General features: G+C 36.0%; 1 protein-coding gene and 1 long non-coding RNA gene across 12 annotated transcripts in view; one reads left to right on the top strand and one right to left on the bottom strand.

Moving 5' to 3' along the window:
* The window catches only part of BicD (Microtubule-associated protein Bicaudal D), a 173,790-nt gene that overhangs the window by 121,878 nt on the left and 25,016 nt on the right, over window positions 1-26,896 (top strand). For both annotated transcript variants that reach the window (XM_090400017.1, XM_090400016.1), the window contains exons 7-9: window positions 18,307-18,501; window positions 20,200-20,394; window positions 20,638-20,736. In XM_090400017.1, coding sequence (XP_090256143.1) covers window positions 18,307-18,501; window positions 20,200-20,394; window positions 20,638-20,736 — 489 coding nt within the window. The remainder of the gene's footprint in view (window positions 1-18,306; window positions 18,502-20,199; window positions 20,395-20,637; window positions 20,737-26,896) is intronic.
* The window catches only part of LOC150101839 (uncharacterized), a 141,445-nt gene that overhangs the window by 1,391 nt on the left and 113,158 nt on the right, over window positions 1-26,896 (bottom strand). For 4 of the 10 annotated variants that reach the window (XR_016548991.1, XR_016548992.1, XR_016548993.1 and 1 more), the window contains one exon: window positions 18,287-18,441. The exons of 3 other annotated variants lie outside the window; for them this stretch is intronic. This is a non-coding gene — a long non-coding RNA (uncharacterized LOC150101839). Of the gene's footprint in view, window positions 1-6,157; window positions 6,517-18,286; window positions 18,442-26,896 lie in introns of all 10 variants that reach the window. 3 more of the 10 variants (XR_016548999.1, XR_016548994.1, XR_016549003.1) reach the window with 2 other exon arrangements.

A 26,896-nucleotide genomic window follows, 5' to 3' on the forward strand; every position in this document is an offset into this window, starting at 1 on the left:
GTAAAATGAACATTATCCTCCGCGATCGCGCTACCTACATCCTGCTAGAACACGACCCCACAAAAACACAAGTTAAGAAATTAAAAATCTTACTTAAAAAAGTAACCTCCTGGCCCCCTGACGTCACGAAAAAACCTAAACCTTTCCGCTCCCGTCCCTCCCGAATATACGGTTTACCAAAAATCCACAAACCCAATTCCCCACTCAGACCTATAGTAGATGCCACCAATGCACCTTGTTACAGACTGTCTAAACAGCTGGCTAACTCTCTGTCCCCCCTCACCGGAAATTCAGCTTCCTATATAAAAAACTCAACCCACTTTAAAGCCCTCACAGAAAATTTAACCTTGAACAATACAGACATATTAGTAAGCTTTGATATCTCCTCTTTGTTTACCAATATTCCCTTAACTGACACTTTATCTCTCTTAGAAAACGTTTTCCCCTCTGACATCTTAGATCTCTTTTCCTTTGCCATCAACTCTAGGTATTTCTCTTGGAATAACAAAATCTACAAGCAAATAGAGTGAACCTCCATGGGTTCCCCTCTCTCACCCCCCCTTGCCAATTTCTATATGGAAGATTTAGAAAAACGATCCATAGACTCAGCCCCACTCAAACCTTCTATCTGGCTAAGATATGTAGATGATGTGTTCTCCATTTGGCCTCATGGTCCAGACACGTTAGACTCTTTCCTCGGTCATCTCAATAGCCTACATCCAAGAATCCAGTTTACTATGGAAAAGGAAAAGAACAATTGTTTACCCTTCCTAGACACCTTAGTCACGCGCCTGCCTAATGATACACTTGCCTTCACTGTATACAGAAAACCCACACACACAGGCAGATACATTCACAAACTCTCCCACCACCACCCCTCACAACAATATGGCATCATTAAAACCCTTACCAAGAGAGCCGACAATCTTTGTTCCAGTGGAACCGCCCTCACTACTGAGCTTAACCACATACACAGAACTTTCCTCTCCAATGGCTACAGCGAACACAGTATCAAAAAAAATCAATTCCTCCTCCATTCCCCGTCCCTCTCGTCAACAAGATTTTAAAAATGCCATCACCATACCCTACATCCGAGGCACTTCAGAAAAAATAGCCAAGATACTAAAAAAGTATAACCTACACACAGCATATAAGCCCTACCGCAAACTTGCTACCCTTATCCGTTCTACGAAAGATCAGCTCCCTCCTCTCTCTCTGCCTGGAGTTTACAAAGTACCCTGTTCCTGTAAGCTTGCATACTTTGGACAGACAGGCAGATCAGCATCCATCTGCCTGGAGGAACACAAGTCGTACATCTGTAAACACAACTATGGCCATTCAGGCTTGGCTGACCATGTTTTGGACACCACCCACAGAGTATCATGGAAGAAAACCACCATGCTCCACCACAGCAAATTCAAGAAAGAGAGACTTTTCTTAGAAGCAGCAGCAGCTCTCAGAAACCAACCAAATCTTAACAAATACGGTTGCATTACGCTTCCAAAGATTTGGGAAACACTCATCACCAGAGGTCCCACCTTACATTCCAGGCCACCTACTACTGCCCTTAGAGGGTGCTCCACCTAGATAGGACTTTAGTGTCACCCACGTAGTTGGGCTTAGTATTGTAAGTTTTTGTGTGCATGTTACATTAATTGTTTTTGTAATCCCCGTAGATGTCCTAGTGACTAGGACGAAATATAGGAAGTATTAAATTCTAATTTAATTCTTTTTGAGTGTTGTAAAAAATCCATTAAACCTCCAACATAATGTCCTCACAGCACTTAAGCCTCTACACAAGAACGTATTGTAGTAGTTTCTGAAACTTGACATGATAGAATGGTTCATAAGGTGAATTGTAATATTGTCAGAATAGAAAACTAGAAAGAAACTAGATCTCTGAAATTTACTTGTTAACTTGGTATATTGGGGAAGTTGATTAACCGTGGACCCTAAAATGAAAAATAGGAGTATGTGTTATCACAGCAGAGAATTTAGACAGTCTGGATGGTAATTCATTGAGTTGAGAAAAAAACAAAGTATTAATAATTGGCAGTTTTGATAATGATGCTATTTGATTGAGAGAATGAAACGACTGTAAATAGAATAAGTAACAATTTAGTATTCAGGATATCTTCTTCTTAAACACAAAGTTCCTGAACCAGCTAGGAGAAAATAATCAACATTGATGGGGAATTGAAATTAAAGGAAGAGATAGTGATAAGAGAACAATGTTTAAGAAAACTGATTTTAAGAGTATGACGAGAACTTGAAAGCTTAAATTCGGAATTATAATTTAATGAAAGCACACTAAAAAGCAAATGGACATTATGATTAACTTGTATAATGTTTAAATTCATCCAAGAAGTAAATTTAAGAACCAGGCTGGTTTTGCAAATAATAAGCTTCTGTGTGGTATTGTTCATGGTATTACTCCAGATATAAACCACAGTGAAAGAAAGCTGAGTAAAAATTTATGCTGTTGCATATCGTACTGAGATTTAAAGTAAATGATTCATTTAGCTGTGCTGTACTGTACTGTATAATGCCTATCATAACCTAGGTCCCAGTTTTTTTAAGTCTTTTATGCAATCATAGTTGGTTTAAAATAAAGTTTTTGTTTCATTGTATTGGACAGTATGTCATTTCAGTGGCTTCTTTGAATTTGCCAGTAGAGTTGTTAATGTCAATATATAGTATTATTATAAATTTCCAAAAAAAAAAAAAAAAATTTTTTTTTTTTTGATTAGTAGTATGAAAAGCTGTGCGACATTTGTGAGCTGCTTTTTTTTTTTTCAACATCCTTAATGTGTTCTTTCACGTGAATCTCTGCCAAGTGTCTTGTTCTGTCCTATATACAGATACCACACATATGCAGAAAATTTTATGTATTCCTACTCTATTAAGTGGTGAATGAGGTTGATTTGGTGACCTCAGCATCATAGAGACTTATCAGCATAAAAGCAACTTATAAGTCATATTACTTTAACACAACAATCTTATTCATGATCCTTTTTACGTAAGGTGCACTTTTTTATACGTTTTCTTGTATATGTGCCAAAACATTTGATATCTGTTTAGATAAAATGTTACTGATAATGCTGTAACCATTCTTTAGGATTTCCCTGAGGTAATCCATTTCTTGTTCCCTTATGTTATTGTTGCTTGATAATGGTATAGTGTATGCTCCGTCTTTGATATGGTCTTAGCTTCTGGGTAAGATCACAATGGGAATTCACATACAAATATTTTCAGTGTTGAATTTTTTTTTTCCGTATACCAATATACCATATACCAAGGAAGTGTTCTGATTTCTTCAACTTCCACTGTGAAATATTTTTTGTCATTTAAGCTAATTATTAGAAAGTGTTAGTGTTTCTTTGGAAGTATTGGTATATAGGAGGTCACTGTTGAAGATTCATGGAGATTCATTGCTTTTTATAGGCAGCATGTCTGTCTTCTCCCACTGCATGTTTCCCTGCTCTTTGTTTTCACCTGAAACACTAATATGACAGTAAACTCAAATAGATATAGTGTCACTGTGGTTAAAAAACATATTCTCCAGCAAGTTGCCGTTCCCAAAAAATCTCTTCAATATTCACTTCATCAATATTTATGGCATGAATAACTGAAATGATGGAACCCATCATCTACATTCAGACCTGATCTCCTGTTTTTGACTGAACCCCAAAGTACTTCCACAATAACCACAGTCCAGCTATACGCTGCATTATTCCTTTTACCATAAGGATTATACCTGTGATTTTGTGCAGTATGGTATTCCTTGCCGGAGAATGCCTAAGCTTGAACTCCTAATTTTTTGACCTTCTGTAGATTAAACTTTCCTTGCCTTATTATGTATCATCTGAAAATTATTCTATAACCCTTTTTTTTCTTAATTTCTTATCCTTGAAGCTTGATTTTGTGCAATCCAGCCAACCTTAACACTGAAGTCACGTGTTTGGTGACTAATGTTCACAACTACCACTGGCTGCCTTTTTTTTTCATGCAATGCTTCTTGAGCCTATCAAAGCATGCTATAATAAACTAATTTGAATATCCATAGTTTGGGTTTATACAAAAACCAACTTTTGAAAAAAACGGTTTTCGAATCCAGTATTTCCAAAAAAAAAAACCCAGTTAAACTGGTTTTTGAATTTTTATAAAAATATATATATATATATATAATTAAAACAGTAAAAAAAATAACAAAATAAAATATACTCCATACAAAACCAAATAAAAAAAACTAAAATCTGTACAAAATATAAATTATAAATTTTTATTTCATTTAATATTTTTCTTCAGGAAATATGATTTCAAAAAACAAAATGTCCTAAACGATTACTTAAGCTTATTCTTATTCTAGATACAAAATTGCCTGAAATAGAAAATACTCTCTCTCACTGGCTACCGAACTTGGTTTTATCATTTTCAGGGCATCAAATAATAAATCTAGAGTCTTTGTTCTCTTATTGGTTGCCTCAAATACTGAAAATTCGGCCTTCAGTGTCTTCGGATATGATATTATTTCTTCAGGTTCCTCAAGAAACCCATGAATTGATTTTTCCATTGCCTCTTTTAGAGCATGGCCCTGATTATTAGTTTCTCCATCTGCAATATATTCATCATCAGAATCTGTTTTCATATAAGAATTTGGATATATTCTAGACAATATTTTTCCAGATAACTTAATAATATTCAGTTTTGAAGCTAGTGGAAAGACACTAGAATTCTTTGTTGAAATGTTTTGTGGATTTTGGAAATATAGCAAAAGGGTTACCAATCCAACTTGTCTTCTTTCTTGAATTCATACTTCTAAAGCATTTAATAATTTGGAACTAATTTCTGTCTTTAAATTTTTTTAGTTCATTTAACAGAAATTCAAATATGCCTTCACTTGTTAATAAATTAGCATCTCGCCGCTCTAAGGCCTCAGCTGCTAGATGTACTGGTCCCAACACTTTAAGAAGCTCCACGATTTTAGGATGTTGAGCTTCATTCCACATATGAGAATCACCAGTATCATTCAAAGCTAAAACAACACATTCTTTTAATGTTATAAATCTTTCAATCATGGCATCTAAAATATTCCATCTTGTTTGGCAGTCAAGAATCAGACTTTTCCTTTCCATTTTCCTCTTCTTCTTCTTCTTCTTCGTGTAGCTTCCTCAGTAAGAGGGTGCAGCACCATGTCCTTCCGGTTCTCTCTGTTGGTGGCTTTCCTTTTTGTTTTTGCATAGCCATGCTAACCTGTCCATGATCTTATATCTTCAAGCCATGTCCTTCGTTTTTTGCCTCTTGATCCTTTTCCCATAATTTTTCCTTCTAAAACTGTTAATATCCTCTGTCCTGCTGAACCTCTCAGTATATGTCCTGCCAATCTCATCATTCTCTGGATCATTTCCTGTAATAAAGATCTGTGTTCTCATTCTCTGTAGGACATCTGTATTTGTCACATTTTCTGTCCATGTGATTTTCAGAGCTCTCCTATAACACCACATTTCAAAGACCATTATCTGTTGCCTTACTCTCTTCTTGAATTTCCGTTTTCTTGTTTTACATAATTCTGAAGGATGCTATCTCTTATGGGAGATTTTCTAAAAAATTTGCAAATTTTTCTAATTCGGGAAATTGATTGTAATTTTCAGACAACATAGGGAATCCACTGTCATTATCTAGATTCAAGAGAGTTAAAAGAAATCCTGGCCATAGTCATCTTCACACTCTATGTCATCTCTCACATCAGTAACTGCTAAGCGTGTGGTGTGTGAATAGCATAGTTGATTAATTATAGGTGATAATTGGCCAAATTTTTTCATAACACTGGCCATCATTTGTTGCTGCAAGCATGTTGGTTGCTAGATCTAAGTTAAAAATTTGTAGCTCTCAGAAACTAATTCTAATGTTTTCTTAGCATCGCAGGAACTAACTATTGGGATTAAGCCCAAATTAAAATCTTCTGCAAAATGGTGTACATTGATATTCAAATATCTGCAATTTCTTTTGCTAGTCCACTCATCTAAAGTTATAGAAAATTTTTTTCCCATTCTTCTTAATACAATACAATTAATTTATAGTTTCACATTTGGCATTGTCAGAAAATGTATGAATGAGATACATTACTCAAGAGTTGTTTTTTGGTAATGAATATTACCTTTATTGCAATGACTCGTATGAACGAGCTTGTTGTAATGCTATTAATGGACAACCCATCCATCCATCACAGCAAGTTTTGCTATAATTTCTTCTAAACTGCTCCTTTTCACGAAATTAAAAATACTGGCTTGTTTTTGTGGGCAGGAGGAGGGTCCAGATGTTTCTTGCTTGTCAATTGTTTCTGTTTTCTTGTCAATTATTATTTTATGAACTGCTTTCAGATGATTATGGAGATTGCTCATAGATGATCCTTTGCAGCTCAACATTTTACTACAATGATTGCAGCATGCCTTGCCTTTTACAACCTTTTTTAAAATTAACCGAAACCTCCGATTTATTTGCAACATTCATTTTGGTCTAAAAATCAAATGAAATATTTTAAATATTTTTATCAATGACATTAATAATGAAAGAATGTTATATTATTAAAATAGATATTAATAAATTTATATCTGGTCTGGTCTGGTCTGGTCTGGTGGGGTTCATGTGAGCAACACAGCTGATGTCATTGGTCAGTCTGTGTGCTGTGGCTGTCACATAGAATAGCATAATAGAATGCGATTGTGGATTTGCATGTCAAACATTCACCCTACTCTTGAAGATTATTTTTACTACAATATGCTTGTGCTCAAAGCGATTTCAAGTCAAAATGTTAGTTTTTAAATTAAGTAATTAATTTTTACGTATGAATTCTAGTATTGTAAAACTGGTTTTTTTAAATTTAAAAACCGGTTTTCGAATTTTACAAATTTATCCAAAAATAAATGGTTTTTAAACCCAGTTTTTAAAAACCAACAAAACCTATCCACAGTATTGTATGTTACAGCAGACATCTTTTTCAAAACTATATTGTCCAGATGCTCCTAGTTCTAATTTTAATTTGACCTTTCTTTGATCATTTTTGTTCTGAAGTAAGACAGTTACCCACCCAATAATCTTTTCTTATAAAGCCCTTTAATGCATATCTGTTCTTCTCAGATGTCGATTCACTAATATTTTTTATAATAGACCATGTGGTATAAAATTTTTCTACTACGTTTGACGAATAGTCATTTGTTTCCTGAAATCTATTATTTATAGAATAAGAATGCAAGTCATTAGGAAATAAAGAGTCAAATCTGAATAGTTCAAAGAAGGCTTCTCTTTGTTACTGAACTGCAAATTGTAATGCAAACAGATCTTTGACTTTTTCTTCATATGCCAGTATTGAAAGTGCTTTTGTTTTAATGACTGGTTCATTCTTTTACACAGCCCATGGCATTGTGGCCTATAAGCAATTATAAATAATTTTGTCACATAAAAAACTAGCAAAAAAAACAGGTGTATGTTTGAAGCAAAAATAGCAAGGAATGTAGTAGATTGAAGAAAAATTTAGAGGCTTAGCAATTTGGAAGAAAGTTATTGATAGATATCTAATAATGAAATTTTGTGTGCATTCCAAGAAATGATGATATGATTATTGCTATGCTGTCAAGTCAGATTTCATTCATCATCCAATGAACACAAGTAAATAACAAATTGAATTTCTTGTTTCCTGGAGTTGCAAGAAGTTATTGCACTAGTTGTAAATCCATTGTTTTTATCAGTTGCCAGTACATCCAGCCAAATACAGTTAGCCACAGTCAGTAATCAATTTAGAACATCTCTGAAACTAATTTTGTTTAAGAGCTTGAACTCTATTGAAAATTGAATTGTTTAGTTGTGCTTCAGACATGTAAAAAGAGTAATTATAACCAAAGCCAAAATCTAATAATTTCAGTTAACTGTTTACCTAAAGGTTTTTCCCATTTGTGATAATAGCACAAACAACTAACTCACTTCACAGCCTGTTAAACTCACTACTTATGTTTACTGCATATTCACATTTGAACTCTAAATAATAATGATATTTGTTTTATAAATTCTGTTGAGCACAATCCTATTTTGGAATACCAGTAAGGATCACACTGGTGATGCACAGGAGAATGCATAAGTCATTATGGCACTGAAGTTCAACTTCTTCTATGATTCTATACCGAAGATGCCTATGACACTTAGGCAAAAATTTTACCAAAAAAAAAAAAAACATTAAATAAGTTTTCCTCCCTTTTTATATTTATTTTGATTATTGAAACAAGTTTACTGTTCATGATAACAAAGAGCTTAGCATATAGTCGTGTTCCAAAAGCACTGTTTTTAAAATATAATTTTTTGGAAATGCTTAGAAATAAGAATTACACAAATTACTAACATCTGTAGCCATCTGTTTTACTAATCTTGAAACTAAGACATACACAAGTGCACATACTCATATGAAAGAGGAAGATGAACTCAAACTTGTGAAGTTGTCACAGGACAAGGATGAAGAATTCTGAAGTGCTGAGAAGCTCAGTAAACAATTCAGTGAAGCAGAAGACAATGCTTTGCTGAATTGTTAAGTAAAGACAAGAGTATATTTTGAAAAACTGGAGTTGCTATAACTGCAGATTAGGGATAAAGCAACTCCACAACCCAGTGTTGTAGTTCTCTCTGATGACCACGCAGCCTAGCACAACCAGCTCTTCAGGAAAGATTTAGTTCTCATTGCTTTCAAGAGTGAGCCTTCAGTAATTTTTCATGGAAATTGATTAAAAAGAAGATTCATTCATTTCGTATGGTGATTCAATGGCAATGAGCCCCTTTTATGGGAAGGTACAGCACCACCTCAATCCCCCCCCCCCTATTTTTATCCGGACTCAGGACCAGCATAGCTGACAATTCAGACCTATGGCTGGAGGGATTGTCTTAAGTATTCCTGACTGTATCTGTGTGTTCACGGGGCCAGTTTGCCTGCTTGCAGGATGAAAAACCCCAGATAAACTGGGAAAAACCTTGCTGTCCACGCTGAAGACTGGCTAACTTGGCTATGGCTGAGGAAGATCCTTAAGCTCCTCACGTCGTCGATGGGAATCAAACCTAGGACACTCCTTCACCAGGCATATGGTTGTGAAGTGCATAGCCACTTGGCTAACCATGCGGACAAAAAGAAGATGCATCAGTGATGAAGATCCTCAGTGAAAGCTCAAAATTAAATACTCGATGAATTTTGCAAAGAGTTACATTAGACCTAAATATATAATAGGATGAAGGCCTTAAATAAGATTTGGAAGAAGACAATACAGTGGCCAGCATTTCAGCTTTAAAAGGGAGAAGAAAAAAAAATTGATTTTTAATCTTGTATCTATAACAGTATAAGCAATTCATTAATCCTAATAATTTACATCTTTATTATGAAGTTTGCATCTGTCAGTCTTTCAAAGCAGCCAGATTTAATTTGGAAACTAGATATTTGATTACACAATAGCAGATAATTCTCATATATTAGGACAAATTTTCTAATTTTTAATTAATAAATATAACAATTTCAACAAATTGGATTTTAACTTAAACAGATAACATGTTGATTATAGTCTTAAAATGAAATATGGTAGATGATTGCTACCATATTTCATTTTAATGCTACCATAGGGACCAGAGACAGTTACAATGCAACGTTCATCATAGTGAATTTAGGATAAAAATGCTAACCTCTGCACGCCATTCCCAAGAAACAAAAGAAATCACAGGAAATAAAACAAATTGAAAGAAATAGAGGAAATCATGGGAAATTTATTATTATTAATAACGACATGGGGGGTGCTTAAGGGTCAAAGCTGTATAACTGAGAGGAGACCTCCACATAGCCTTTAAAGGAATGCGGAGAACCGACCAGGGCTTCTGACCTAATGTCCAATCCTCACCTTCTCGTGGTGCACCCTGTTGGGTATCTACTTTGATACTGAACGAACGAGGATGGGCTGGCAATTTGGGATTTAGCCGACCAAATTGTATTCTTATTGGTTAAACCAAAATAAAAAATGATGGTACAACATGACAAAATTTCATGCCAGCTGGGGCGTCGCCCGGTTAAACAAGGCCCCCGTTGTTTTCGCCAGGGAACCAGGGCGAACAGCGAAAAGTCAGCTACTGGAACAAATCTGAAAACAAACCCCAACTCAACATCATCAGAGTTAAAGATCGGTACTATCAACGTAAGAAGCCTGAATGGCAAAGAAATGGAGCTAGCTGAGGAATTAGATAAGTACCAGATCGACATAATAGGGGTGACTGAAACAAAAAAGACCAAAACTGGTGAGATCTTTCTGAGCAATAAATACAAAATGTTATATTCAGGCAATGACAATCAAGGAAAAGAAGGAGTAGCCATAGTATTCAACACAAAATACGAGGCTAATCTTCTTGAATGGCAGTCAGTCTCAAGTAGAGTAATGTGGGCAAATATGAGAATGGGGAAGTGGACAATGAGACTTATTTGTGCCTATGGTCCCACAGAAGGTTCTACTAAGGTAGAAGTGGAGGAATTTTTTGATGCTTTAGAAAAAGCAACTGACACAATGAAAAAGGAAAAGTTGGTCCTTGTTGGGGATCTAAATAGTAGAGTAGGAAATGATTGTGAGACATACAAAAATATTTTGGGAAAATTTAGAGAAAAGAGCAAAGCTAATAATAATGGCAAATATCTGTTGGATTTCTGCTCAGGACATGGAGTGGTTATTACTAACACCATGTTCCAACATAAAAATGTGCACAAATTCACATGGAGAGAAGAGGCTAGGAATAAGAAAAGTCTCATTGACTATGTTATTGTTGATAGTGATGTTTTCTCCCTGGTGCAGGACACCAGAGTGCACAGAGGATTTGAAATTGGAAGTGATCACTATTTAGTCTTGAGCAGGATAAAATTGAATTTCATATTGAAAAGAATAACATGTAAGAAAGTTTTAAAGAGAATAAAAGTTGAGCAGCTCTCAGATGTGAACTGTAGACTAAAATACAGAAATATTATTGAAAAGAAAATGAAAGAGTTTGAGAACAGGAATCAAACCTTGGAGATTCAGTGCAAACTCTGAAGGAAACATTGATTGATTCTGCCAGAGAGGCATGTGGTGAGGTTGTGTGCAAAGATAAAAAAATCAGAACTCCCTGGTGGACACAGGAAGTTAAAGAGGCAGTGAAGGAAAAGAAGAAAGCATATCAAAAGTTCCTGGCAAATAAGTCAGCTTTTACTCTTACAGAATACAGAGACAAATGTAAGAAAGCTAAACAGTGTGTAAAACTAGCTGAACAAAAGTCATGGGACGACTTTGGCAAGAATATAGAAAATAAATATCAAGAAGGTGGCAAAATATTCTGGAGGTTGTTGAAGAAGCTTAGGAATGGAGGAAAGAGTGCTGTAAAAGGAATTAGAGATGATAAAGGTGAAATGAAAACAGGAGAAAAAGATATCCTTGAAGTATGGAGTAATTACTTTGAAAAACTGCTAAATGAAACAAGCAGTGATGACAGCACAGTGATAAAAAACACTGACCAGGCATGCAGTCAGGAATACATATCCATACTTGAAGTAGAAAAAGCCATCAAAGGCTTGAAATGTGGAAAGGCAGCAGGAGTAGATGATATTCGACCAGAAATGCTGAAGTATGGTGGTATAAGAGTGTTACAGTGGCTGCACTGCATAGTTCAGAAAGCCTGGACAGAGGGACGAATTCCCGATGATTGGAGTAGAGCTCTCATAGTACCCATATATAAAAAGGGAAAAAAAACTGCATGTGAGAATTACAGAGGTATTTCCCTACTGAGTGTTCCTGGCAAGATCTATGCAAGTATACTTGAGAAACGGTTGAGAAGAATTGTGGAAGAAAAGCTTGGTGAAGAACAAGCTGGATTCAGGCCAAATAGAGGCTGTCAGGATCAGATCTTCACTTTACGACAAATAGTCGAGAAAGCATGGGAATATAACAAAGATCTGTATTTAAGTTTTGTCGATTTGGAAAAGGCATATGACAAGGTGCCAAGAGAGAAGCTATTCAATACACTGCAGTTATATGGTGTCAATGGGGCATTATATCAAGCAATACTTAGTCTTTATTTGAGTTGTGAGTCAGCAGTTAGAATTGAAGGAAGTACAGGAAGATGGTTTAATGTTAAATCTGGTGTGAGACAAGGATGTACATTATCCCCTCTGTTATTCATTATCTATATGGATCACATTATGAAGGAATGTGGTATTAAACCTGATATCAAAATTGGAGATGTTAATGTCAGCTCTTTGCTTTATGCGGATGATGTTATACTTCTAAATAAATCCGCTACAAGTCTGCAAGATTCTCTGACTAAATTGAATAGCTGTTGTAATAGATATGGTATGAAGGTCAGCAATAAAAAGACAAAGACAATGAAAATAGGCAGAATCATTGAAAAGGTCAACTGTGTTGTGAATGGAGAACCTGTGGAACAAGTAAAACATTTCAGCTACTTAGGCACAATTTTTACTGAAGATGGTAAACTAAATATAGAAATAGACAACAGAATCAGCAAAGCTGGTATCGTGGGAAGTCAATTGAATAAATTCATATGGAATAAGAAAGAAATTAGTCGGAACACTAAATTAGCTGTATACAAGACTGTGTTCAAACCAATTTTAACTTATGGATCTGAGAGCTGGGTTAGAAGTAAAACACTTGACCAAAGACTAGAGACCGCAGATATGAGAGTCCTGAGAAAGATTAGAGGCGTGAACACATGGCATCAATGGCAATATCATATTAAAAATGAGGATACTAGGAAAGAACTTGACATTGTCAGCATCCAGGAATGCGTTAGCAGAGCTAATCTCAGATGGTATGGTCACTTAAATAGAATGGGAGAGGAAAGATTAGCAAAACAAGTGTTCTCTGCCAGGTTGGCAGGAAAACGACCCAGAGGAAGACCAAGATATAGGTGGATTGATACGGTACAAAGTGCCTTAGACGATAGAAATATAAGATCTGATAATGTTGGAGTCTTGACAAGTAACAGACTGATTTGGAGGAAAATTGTAGATAGGAAGTTAGTAATGATGTAATTTTTTCATGTAGTACTGTCATATCCTGTACACCCCTTGAGGGTACATGGCAGGAATTTGATGATGATGATGATAACGACATGGAGTCAAAAGACTCATTGCAGGAGGCAAACACTATTACACACAAGTCCATCAAACTATGCTTTAAATTAATTCAATGTATCTGCATTCAACTACAGTTGGGCAATGCATTCCACTGACCAACCACTCTCTATGCAAAGAACCTTCTCCTTATACAGCTTCCAGGTATGTCCCACATTAATCTTGTAACAACCCTTTTCCAATTTAAATGTCTCAATCATATCCCTCTCTTCCTCCTATTCACAAGGCCTTGCAAACTGCATTCCCTCAATCTGCCCTCATATCCCCAAAGACTGGTTACAACCTTAGTTTTCTCTGGACCCCTTTCCAATATATTCTCAACACCACAAAAACCAGGGGACCAAATCTGTGCCCAGTAATTCATATGAGCCTGATCAAAGCCCTATACATTAGAACTAGAACCGCTTTATTTCTACAAGTTAAATTCCTCTGCATCATTGCCATAACCTGATGTCATTTCATATCGTCAAAACTTGTGCAATGTGACCTCTGAACTTTAGATACTTGTCCACCACCACCACTCCCAAGTCTCTTATCTTCTCAACTTCCAAAATTTCCTTGCCAAGTGTATACTTTGTATCCTGTTGTTGCCTACCAAATTTCAGAACCTTACACTTGCAACATTGAATTAACATTTCCATACTGTTGCCCATTTATACAATCTATTCAAGTCCTCCTGTAAGGCCACAACATCTGCTTGATTCCTCATCACTCTCTCTCCAGTTTTGCATTATTTGCAAACAGTCATATATCACCAGTTAAACCTCTCCTAAAGACATTAAATATCAGTGGTCCCAAAACAGGCCTCTGTGGCTCACCAATAGTGACTTTCCTCTTTCAAGACAGTGCTCCCCCATACAGATCTTGTTGATACCTATCTGATAGCCATTCACCTATCCAGCTCACCAGAGTGTCATCCAATCCCATCTGCTTCAGTTTAGTTACCAATTTGTGGTATGGCAACCTATCAAAAGCCTTTGCAAAATCTATGTACTATAACAAGGTGACAAATGTATTGGACAAGGGACATGCATATACAGTGGTATACTTAGATTTTGCAAAGGCTTTTGATTGGTTGCCACACCACAACTTGCTTATAAGTTTGTAAAACACGACCTCCCTTTAACAAATCCTGCTCACAAGCACAAAGAATATCACTATTATCAATCCACTTTTGTATCCTATCTCTCACCAACCTCTCCAATGCCTTAACTACAATTCCAGATATACAGATTGGTCTATAATTTGTTACCTTAGCCTTATCACCACCTTTGTGAAGTGCAACAATCATGCTTTTCTTTCACTCCTTTAGGACTTGTACTGTTGTGAGACTTGTTAAACAGGTACGCCAAGGCTGATGCTGGCTCCTTGAGACATTTCCTTAAGACACATGGTGATATGTCAAGTCCTATTTCACCATTGATATTTAACTTACTTAACTCCTCATATACCTCTTGTTCGCTCACCATTAAGTCCTCTCTCATTTCATTCCCTACACTTGAGCTGATTTCACACTGGGGATGAAACATCCTCACTTATTCATTTTCATTTATTCCAATGATTTTGGGGTGAATAAAATCGATCAGTGAAATAATTTCATCTACCTTATTTCTGATACTCCTGGCATTTGTAAATAAACATAGCAGTTTACTTTTAAGTCTATAACCAGCCCTACCCACACTACTTGTTGGCTGTGATTTTTTTTGCAGAAAATTGTCAGAAATAGGACAAAACAATTTGCAAGAAATAAGACAAATCACTGAAACTGAACAAAGAAAATCACAGAGAATAAAAAAATCACAAGAAATACGAGGGTGGTCTGAAAAGTTCTCGGCCTAACAATGAAAAAAAACGGCTTTATAATTTCAAAATTATTTTTCTTTTTCAACATAATCTCCCTAATGCATTGATTCCAGCAATGCTCCAGCACCATTATCCTGTCCCTGTAGTGGTTTACAGTAAAATCTTCAAAATACCCATCTACAGCTGCAATCACCTCTTGATTTGAAGAAAAACGCTGACTAGCGAGGAAGAGTTTTAGTTTTGGGAAGAGTTAGAAGTCAGAGGGAGCCAAATCTGAGGAATAGGGTGGGTGTTCCAACAATTCATAGTGCAGATCCCTTAATTTTCCCATTGCCAATTGTGGACAGGTGAATTGTCCTGATGAAAGATGACTTTTTTCCTCTGCAAACCGGGTCTTTTCTCATGAATTTTTTTGTCTAGTCTGGTTAAAAGATCAGAATAATATTCACCGGTTATTGTTTTACCCTTTTCAAGATAAATAATAAGCAAAATGCCTTTAGCATCCCAAAACACTAATGCCATGACCTTTCCTGTTGATGGAACTGACTTTGTCTTCTTTGACGCTGAACAACAGGCTTCTATCCACTATTTTGACTGCTGTTTGGATTCTGGTATGTAATGGTGAATCCAAATCTCATCCGTAGTAATAAATTGACACACAAAATCAGTTTTATTCTTCTTAAAACGCTCCAAGCACTGTTCAGAGATTTTCATGAGAGTGGGTTTTTGATCTGCTGTGAGCAAGCGCAGCAGACCCCATCTTGCGCAAAGCTTTTTTCATTTGCAATTCATCATGCAAAATACGAGGGTGGTCTGAAAAGTTCTTCGCCTCAACCATAAATGGCAACACTATCAGCAATTTTTTTTTTCCTAAGTTGATACATCTGTCATAAGCATCCATGTGAAATTGCAAGTCATTCTATCAAATAGTTTGTTTTATACCACTGTCGGAAGCAAAAGTGTTGTCTGTATCCCTTGAAATGGATAAAATTGAGTATCGTGTGGTTATAAAATTCTTTGTAAAAGACGATTTAAAGCCAAAAGAAGTTCATAAAAGTTTATGGCGCGCTTCTCATTCGTTTTTGACAATTAAGAAATGGGCTGTCGAGTTTAAACGTGGCTGTATCAGCCTGGAAGATGATACACGTGAAGCACATCCAAAAAGTGTAACAACACCAGAAATCATTGATCAAGTGCACGATATGAAATTGCTGAGACTATAGGCATTTCAAAAGAACATGTAGGATATATTTTGAATGAAGAATTGCAAATGAAAAAGCTTTACACAAGATGGGTACCGCACTTGCTCGCAACAGATCAAAAATGCACTCGCATGAAAATCTGAACAGTACTTGGAGCATTTTAACAAGAATAAAACTGATTTTGTGTGTCAATTTATTACTATGGATGAGACTTGGATTCACCATTACACACCAGAATCCAAACAGCAGTCAAAACAGTGGACAGAAGCCGGTTGTTCAGCGCCAAAGAAGACAAAGTCATTCCATCAGCAGGAAAGGTCATAGCATCGGTGTTTTGGGATGCTAAAGGCATTTTGTTTATTAATTATCTTGAAAAGGGTAAAACAATAACTGGTGAATATTATTCCGGTCTTTTAACCAGACTAGAAAAAAAAATTCAATTCTTTTCTAGTCTGGTTTTTTTCTAGTCTGGACAGCACATCATTAGTTTCGTGAGAAAAGACCCAGTTTTCAGAGGAAAAAAGTCATCTTTTATCAGGACAATTCACCTGTCCACAATTGGCAATGGGAAAATTAAGAGATCTGCACTATGAATTGTTGGAACATCCACCCTATTCCCGAGATTTGACTCCCTCTTACTTCTTTCTCTTCTGAAAACTAAAACTCTTCCTCGCTGGTCAACGTTTTTCTTCGAATCAAGAGGTGATGCAGATGTAGAGGGGTTTTTCACATCTTACTGAGAACCACTACAGGGACGGGATAATGTCACTTGAGCATTGCTGGAATAAATGCATTAGTATTAAGGGAGATTATGTTGAAAAATATAATTTACTTGGAGTGAATGAGTGGAATGGATTGCAGAGCCGGTTGTGAACACCCGAACAGTGAATAAGTTTAACGAGATGTATAATAGGTATTGTGTTAATGGATAGTGTGGGTTTCTCACAGTAAGTCTTTTTCACTCCATGAAGTACCCATATAAATAATAATAATAATTTCAGATGATGACCTTGATATGAAATTCAAAATGTTGGGTAGTTATTTTCATTTATATTATATTAAATTAATTATTGTTATAGTTGTTTCCATAATTTTATTATAATGCATGCTGATTACCACCAACTATGAAAGAAAGAATAACTGCCATTTCCTTTGTCCTGTGATTGTCTGCTTGTGGCATTTGCTTGGCAATTCAGTTTGCTATAGTGGAGCTTTTCAGCTTTTACTGTTTGTAATGGTGAGCTTAAAATAGCATTGGTTCTATGGGACTTTTCTGTAGTTCACTATAGCACATCATTAGTTATAGTGGTGTTCGGTATAGTGCACATCTAATGTGCCATTTAAAAGTATAAACGAAAGTGATCGTTTGTCACACAAATAGCAGACCTTCTTAGGTACAAGTTTCTAAATTCTGGATGTATTTACTGAATGTCTACTATTGTCTCATTTACAAAATAATCTACAGAAGCCAGTTCTCTAATGAAATGTGTGAATTATCAAGCATAGTAAACACCAGATTTATCCCTCATTTGAAGATACTGGGCAGTATTAATGTTGCTTGTTAGTGGCTATTTGTGGAATATTATAGTGTACACTGTTAATTTAGTTCAAAATAAGAAAATGAAATTTGCTTTTTAGATCTTGTGTAAAATCTGTGTTCCTGATCCCCAGTAACAACAATATCCTTTGGTTCAAAAGACTTGATTTGAATCCCATTTTGGACACAGCTCTTTATAAGAGCTTTTCAACTTCAGCCAATGTGCAAGTGGCAAGTTTTTTTTTTTTATCTCTCAAAAGAAACTGGCCAGAAAATGCATGTCGTTGACAGACTATGTAGATAGGATTATCTGCTGTTATCACAACATTTAATTTGATTTCTATGGAGTCAAAATCACTTGGCTGGCCATTGACCCTTAACATATTAAGAGAAAGTTGAAGACAATACAAATAAATAAAAATAAAACTGTATATAATACTTTGATTTGTGGATGTTGATGTGCAGAATTTTTCTGTGGGGAAAAAAAAATTCTTAAAAATAAAAATGAAACTTTAAAAGTATTTAACCATTTTGCAGTTTTAAACTCTCAGAGAAACATACCTCTTAATTCTTTTGCATAGGCTGAAAATGAAAAATCTCAGTTGTCGGTTCGACTTCAGGAATCACAGCAACTTTTAGAAAAAACAAAAACGGAACTTAATGATCAACATAGCCGTGTGTCGCGTATGGTAGAACACATCAGTGCCCTTATTGCTCTTCATGGTCGAATAGATGGTGAAGAAGAGAATGGAGGAATGGAAGAAAATAATGAAAAGGTAAGATTAATACAATATAACATGTTTTGCTATAATAGCTAAACTTATATGGTATTCTGCTTTATTAATTAGATATTGTCTTAACAAATGTCACTTGAAAATGCCATGGCAGAGAGAGAGAGAGAGAGAAAGGAGAAATGAAAAAAATCAAGCCATATAGTTGGATAATAATTATTAAAATAGATTTAAATTTATTTCAAATATTTTTCTACATATCTGATAATACTTATTGCTTAACTGTGGATTAAAGTATAAAAAAAAAAAAGATTTGGATAAGAAGGCAATTGAACCAAATCCAAAAGGATAAAGAATTACTTACTGTCCTAAATATAATTACAGTGATCTTCCAGATATCTGATCTTCAAATAACCTTCAGTTTAACCCAGTTGGAAGAACCATTGGTGCACCCAAGAAGGGGCCAAGGGGCCCTGCTCCCCCCCCCCCCCAAAAGGAAAAAAACACTAGGAAAATTTCCAAAAATCTTTTGGAATTTTTCCTAGTTATGAATTAGCGGTCACATAAGGTGGGAATACCCTATAGCTCTCGGGAATCCTGGCCACTGTGAACGCAAGGTGAATGAAGAAGTGCTCAGGTGCTACTTCGTTTGCCCGAGCCATAGGAGATCACGGATATCATGTATTGGCAATCACTGCAGATGCTCAGTCCTAGCTCGTATGCAATGCGTAGTGTGTATTCTCAAATTGCCTACTCAACTCAGCCCCCCCCCCCAAGATTAAATCTTGAGTGCTCGGCCCCTCTAAGATTAAATCCTGAGTGCGCCACTGGTTGGAACAGTACAATATAACTGAATATGCTATGCAATGGAGTTATTATAGCTAGTGTAGGAGGTCTCCTGTGATTAGTCTTCATGGAATCAGAAGACTTATCACAGGAGACCTCCTACACTAGCCCTTATTCACACCATACCTATCATACTTCTCCATTCACTGTCAGTAGTCACTCAACTACTTCTGACAATCTATCCAGCCATTCACTGCTCTCCAAGCAAAAAAAATCTCGAGTCCACACTCTTACTCTTAGATAGTTTCTGCAGGTGACTCCTCATTGTGCACTGAAAAATATCTTTTATATCAATCTTATAAAATCCTTTTAGTAAATTAAGAGTTTCATGTTCTCTCTTTTTTGCTTGAGAACTAAACTTTGCAATCAACATGGTGCAGACCATACTTGCACCATCTTGGTCACCTGCCTCTGAATCATTTCCAAGAAACCTAGGCATCCAAATCCTATGCACAAGATGCAGCCCTATCGTAGCTTTGTAAAGAGGAATAATAGCCTCCATTGCTTTACTTTAACATCCAAGGACTCTTTTGAACTATTTTATTATTTATTTTTTTATTACTTTTGCTATGTCCACTGAACTTCAGCTCTCTGTCACCCACAACTATCCATTCAGATAATGATACTGTCAGTTAAATAACTAGCAATCATGTTCCCGAGGCAACTGGATATTTGGGAGATGACTGTTTCTTTTATGTAAAAAAAAAACATATTTAAATATAGTCCTAAATTCTGGTTTTTTATGACTGCATTAGTTTTTAAAAATGTACTTGTTTCCCTCAAGATTTACAGGACAAAATAAAACTATCTTGAAAATTAAATTATTTTTTGTAACTTAATTCAATAATAAATTATTGCTGATTTCTAATAATCTATATATATCCCAAAACTGTGCAGGATCTCCCTGAACTTGCAAGACTTCAAAGACTATTACAGAAACATGAGCAGCGATATCAGCTAGCAGTGCAGCAGGTTGAGCAACTTCAGAATGATGTGAGAGGTCTGCAAGATAAAGGAGAAACAGCACAAGAAGAACATGATGAAGTTACTTTAGCAAAACTCAGAGATGAAGTAACAAACTTGAGAATTAAGGTAAGCTTATGTTCAGTTTAAAAAATTTTTTTTCTTAGGGCACTATTATGCAAGCATCTGTAATGTTATGCTATATTTTTGCTTATTTTAATATATTTTCTTTTAGTTTCTTATTTGAAATTAATATAAGAATTTGGATTTATTTAATTTAGCTGAAGTTTAATCTAAATCTCACTGATTATTTCTTTTAGCCTAGTAAAGAACTTTTAGAAATAATACATAAATTATAACTTCCCTTTTTAGATAAAAAATTATGAGCGCCGTATGACTGACTTAGAAGATGATCTCCAAACAATGGGTGAAATCAGTAATGAGACACAGTATAGCCTAAACCTTACCCAGGTATGAAAATTCCATTTTTAGTAATACCAATATTATATGGGATGTTTTTAGTTCCTGAGCATTTTTAAAAGTTAGTGGTAGTTGAGATGCATGCTTCATAACATCAGCGTTTTGCTATCTGCTAGTACTTCAGGTGATGGATAGTAATCAACATGAACACATGTACATGTTATGCTGAGGTAAATCACTGCAATTATCGGCATAGTAAAGAATATTGAAAGTTGGTCACTGTGGGGGGGGGGGTCCACAACTCATTAGCTTAGATCTAATCCAATCCCATCCTGAATTATGTCTGTTTCACTTATTAACTTCAATCACAATTCTAGTAATGCATTCTGCTTTTCTTCCTCTATTCCTCTTATGATGTAGCTATACTAATATACAATTTTATTAATGCATTTAATTATTTATTTATTTTTATCTTTTTTTCTTTCACTTGTCAGAGTTAAGACTAGAGTCACTGGGACCACAGCAGTAATACTGTGGCTTAATATATTTGCTTTTAATTTTCTATTTGAAATTAATATAAGAATTTGAATTTATTTAATTTAGAGATCAGACTAGGATCACTTGTTGACCAGAGCAGTAATGCTGTAGTTTACTATACTTTGTCTTGATGCAACTTGTATTCCTGATAATGGCCTTAATATAAAGGTTAAAATGTCAAGTGTTATTTTAATTTAATGTAAAGTAAGTGCTCTGACATGGAAATTTATTTTAATTCTACACAATGACTACTGATTACTGCATAAAAATGGAGAGAGAAAAAAGGGGAGAATTTTCACTTTAATATTTTCTCCATTAAGGATAAGGGGTAGAGAGGGCCAGAGTAGAGATTCAAGAAAAGAGAAAGTGACTTTGAGACTATATTGCGAGAGATAAAAGTTAATACAAATATGATATTGTTACAGATTTGATGTTATAGAGGAACAATGTGAAATATGTTGACAAAGTAGCTTAGTAGCCATCAAATCCTTATGGAAAATTTTAATTATAAAACATAAACTGGAAGGAGGTAACAGCATGAAAGGAAAATTGATTTATGGAATTTGCTCAAGGATATTTATTGTTGCATCCTCTGATGCAACCATAAATATCCCTGAGCAAATTCCATAAATAGCACCCTGGATATTATGATAATATACTATGTGAAAAGTTTAGATCATTACTCAAATTCAGTTTTGACAACAGGAAGTTATGGAATTTGCTCAGGGATATTTATTGTTGCATCCTCTGATGCAACCATAAATAAGGTGTTCATCTTACATCCAATGTGTGAGAGTGACATCTAATCTTAACATGAGATAGTTAGGCATATGGAAGCTCTTCTTAGGATATATGTTAAGCAGAAAATTATCACAGACTTAGACATTCTGAAAGAATAATGTCATGGTATGAAAAAAAGAAGGGGAAGAAAAAAGTGAATAATGCATGGGAAACAATACAATCAAAGGATATTTAGAAAGTAAATGTTATCCTGCATTCCCAGTAGTGTTGAAGAGATGCATAGTGATCAAGTAATATAACTAGTCAGTTGTGTGGTATATATAGCACCCTGGATATTATGATAATATACTATGTGAAAATTTTAGATCATTACTAATTTCCTGTTGTCAATTTCCTCCACATTAATCTGTTATGTCAATAAGCAAAACATAACATGTATTAATCCACCTAGAATACCTGTTTTACTTACCTTTCCTCTTCTATTCTGTTTAAGTGGCTACACCACATGAGTTTTACTCTTCTCACACATTCTTAAATACTGACATTTACTAAATTGGTAATTAAAGGAGCCAGTGAATGAGCTTTCACTCTGATATATACAGAAATAAATGTAAGAAAGTGAAGCAAAGCACATTAGTAGCTAAACAAAAGTAATGGAAAGACTGGTAAGAATATTGAAGATAAATATCAGAAAGTAGCAAAATGTTTTGTAGGCTATTCAAAAAGATTATAAATGGATAAAAGACTGCCTATAAAAGGAATCTGAAATAATAAAGGTGACATGAAAACTGACGATTAAAATATTCTAAATGTATTCTAAATTATTCTAAATAAATGTAAGTGCTTTGAAAGGTTGTTAAATGAAACAAGAAGTGACAGAATGGTGATAGTACTCTTCTTGAATATTTTCTATCAATACATACTCTTGATAATACTATTCAAGAAGAGTGCTATCAAGAGTATGTATTAATATTTAAGGGGGATGGGAGAGCCATCAGACAAGTGAAATATGGAAAAGCAACTGAAATAGTTGATATTCACATTATCTATGAAAAGTTACAGATTGTTTTGGACTTCCTGCCAAGGAGAGATGTACTTTACAACTTAGGGGACTTTAATACAAAAGAGCATCAGAGTTAGGCCTGAGTGTGGCATGTTTGGTCTGAGTGAATGTAGCACTTATGGTGAAAAACTGTTGGAATTTTCCCATGCTAACAGATTAGATATTACCAATACCTGCTTCCAGAAACATCTACAACAGACACCTATCTTGGACATCTAACACTGATAGGTCAAGGCACTGGATTAATTACATCCTGGTTCTCCAAAAGTGGAAGACAAGCATATCTGATGTGCACGCTTCTCGTGGAGCAGATACTAGTAATACTGTGGTACAGACCATCAGCTAGTAAGAGCCAAAGTAAGACTAAGACTCTGAAACCTTCCAAGTTAGGCACATCCCTCTAGACTGGATGTTAGAGCAGTTTCTAGTGGATTCACAGAAAAAACAGACTTGGTTGGATGATTTTTGGAGGCTAGTGAGGAAACTCACTAGAAATGCTTTGGGAAGGAGTCACAGTTATAATACAGGATACAGCCAAAAAGCATCTCAGCCGAATAAAAAGACCATGAGACCCGTGAATCAGGTTCAACATGGGATCTAATTGAAAGAAAGTGGTTGGAAAAACAGAGAAACCAAGAGAAAGTTTTATACTAATAAACATGAAGAGATGGAGAAGAGTGCTATCAAGAGTATGTATTAATATTTGAGGGGTATGGGAGAGCCATCAGACAAGTGAAATATGGAAAAGCAGTTGAAATGGTTGATATTCACATTTTATTATTATTATTATTATTATTATTACTGCGGGCTACCAAGTCCCTGGCCTCATCAATCTCTTGGAGTACAGTTCCACCAATGTGGTATACTGCTGCTAATCTTTTCACTCCGAAATGCATAACCTTACATTTTGTCACATTAAATTGACATCCATTCTCCTTAGTCCAGAACTCCAATCTATCTAAGTCATCTTGCAAGACTTTGACATCTTCTGCATTCACTATCGCCCTACCCAACTTTGCATCATCAGCGAACAAATGAACTGTCCCACTTAGACCATTCCCTATATCGTTAATGAACAGATTAAACAGCAGTGGTCCAAGAACAGAACCCTGTGGCACACCACTAGTCACAGGCCGTTTTTTGGACTCTACTCCTGAATAAACTACTCTTTGATATTTCTCCATCAACCACCCAGCTATCCATCTCACCAACCCTATATCCATTCCCATATGTTGTAGTTTACGGATTAGAATTCCATGTGGTATCCTGTCAAACGCCTTTGCCAGGTCCAGCAGTATCACTGTAAACCCATTTCCCTTATCCAGTTCAGCCGTCACCTTGTTATAAAACTTGAGCAAGTTACTGAGGCATGATCTACCCTTCACAAAGCCATGCTGTCCTCTGTACAGTATCTCATTTTCATCAATCCATTCCTGTATTTTTCCCTTGACTACTTTCTCCAAGACCTTGACAACGACTCCTGATATGCTGATCGGTCGGTAATTTGTAACCATAGTCTTGGATCCTCCTTTATGCAGTGGAACTATTTTCCCCTCTTTCCATGCCTTCAGGACTAAGCCAGACCTGAGACTCAGATTAAACAACATGGTCAAGGGCACTGATAATTCATTAGCCGCTTCATGCAAGAGCCGTGCTGGTATACCATCCAATCCCACAGATGTATTCACATTAAGGTTCTGCAATAGACTATTCACCTCCACTTCATTCATCACAATTCCCATATAAACTAATGGTTCCTTCATTTTTTCAACGTCACCACCTGGATGATATACTTTTGCAAAGTGCGCGCTCAGTAACTCCACTATATCGACTGGTTCAGTGAACTCTTTACCATCGTCATTCCTTAAAATCATTTTGCCATGTACAGTTTTTTTCTTGCTTGCAGCATATTGAAAGAACTGTTTGGAATTCTCTTTTGCTTGCATAGCTAGTTTCCTTTCATAATCGGCTTTTGCTGTTTTTACCACACTCGTTACCCTTCTAGCCTGTACTTTATACTGTTCATGTGCCTGCAGGTCACCCCTTTCTTTAAATTCCCTCCATAGTTGTTTCTTTTTTTGCAGCTCAAGCTTAATGGTGTTATTCATCCATTTAACCCCTCCTTGTTTCACTATTCGGACCTTAGGTATACAATCAGCCATAACCTCCTGTAAATGCTCTTTGATCACTTCCCATGCTCTATCGACGTCCAGCCCTTGCAGTTGTACATGCCATGGCACTGATCCAAGCAATTTCCTAAGCTTGTCATACTTGCCAGCACGGTAATTCCACATATACCCTGTCTTAATTACAAATTTCACACCTTTAGCCACCTCCCAGGTCAAGACCTTATGATCACTCTCACCAATAGGTGGCAACATGGTCATATTCATTAGTCAAATTCTCAGATACTATTACCAGGTCAAGCACTCTCACACCCCTAGTATTTTCAATTACATGCTGTTTCAGATAGTTATCCCTTAATAATTGAATAAAATCCATTTCCTTCCTCACATGTGTCCTCTCCTCCTTCCAATCAATGTTACCATAGTTGAAATCCCCCATAATAATTACCCTCCTTCCACTCATTTCATCAATTTGTTTATGCATACCATCTCCACCATCTATTCCATCACCTGGTCTATAGCAGCACCCAACTGTATATTTTATTCTGCCAGTATCAATCTCACACCAAATAGCCTCAAATGAGCTCCTTTCACTATCCTGCAATACTTCAATTCTCCTTGGCTGCAGTTCATCAGCTATCATCAACAACACCCCTCCCCCAATTTTATTCTCTCTGTCCCTCCTAAACATACTATAACCTACACATTCTATCCCACTAACTATATCATCTTCCGTCAGCCATGTTTCACTAATGCCAATAACCTGTGGCCAGGAAGAGCCAATCAAGGCCAAAAATTCTTCCTTCTTGTTCCTAATACTCCTGGCATTAGTATACATGAATTGCAGTGTTCCCTTTGTCCCACCCCTATCTTGATGCGTTATTCTAAATATCCCATTCCCATTTTTTGTCCTTATTGCTGGCTCAGGTACATTATATACATTTTTACACTCAACTGTCTCACTGATGTCTGGATATCACTTCCCCCCCCTCCTTGGTAGTTCTAGTTTCCCTGGTTCTGCACATCCATTTTCACTTCATTCAGCAAAACTTTTTCCAGTCTCCGCACACCAAGTCCATTCAAATGCAGGCCATCCATCTTGTATAAGTCCTTTCGCCCATCAAACTCATTCCACACGTCCACAAATTCCACACCACACCGTCCGCATAACCTGCGCATAATATCATTTGCGATTATGGCCCTCCTTCTAAACTCCTCTCTGTCATACCGCGGTAACAGACTCACCATTCTAACTCTGTCACTCTTTTCTTTCGCTACCTTTAACAATACTTTCAAGTCCTCTCTCATAAAAAATTTATCACCTTTCAATTCATTCGTACCAGCCACAATTGTTATTTCTTTCACCCTCTGTTTTTGCACTCTAATGCTCTCACTTACATCCTTAAATTTCGCACCCGGCAAGTACGATTTAGTTACACTCCCATCTATTACTCCTCTTAATAACGAGTCACCATACAATACTCTCTCCTTCATTTCGGAAACTCGCCCACGCTGTTTATTTCCGTTAGCCGAATCACTCTGGAAAGAGTTTTGCAGGTGCTCTAATTGCCGCTGCGCATCTTGTATCACTGCGCGCAGCCTAGCGATCTCACTTCCTACAAATAATTCCTCATTTTTTTTATCATTCAAACCATTTTCTCTTTCTGTATAATTGCTCTCACTCTTTCTTAGATCACCGCTCACATTGCCATCTTGTACACCGCAATTCCCTATCGAGCCACTA

The sequence above is a fragment of the Typopeltis vanoorti genome, chromosome 11, assembly GCF_054136105.1.
Source record: "Typopeltis vanoorti isolate ZY-2024b chromosome 11, IOZ_Tvanoo_1.0, whole genome shotgun sequence".
Classification (NCBI taxonomy): Eukaryota; Metazoa; Arthropoda; class Arachnida; order Uropygi; family Thelyphonidae; genus Typopeltis; species Typopeltis vanoorti.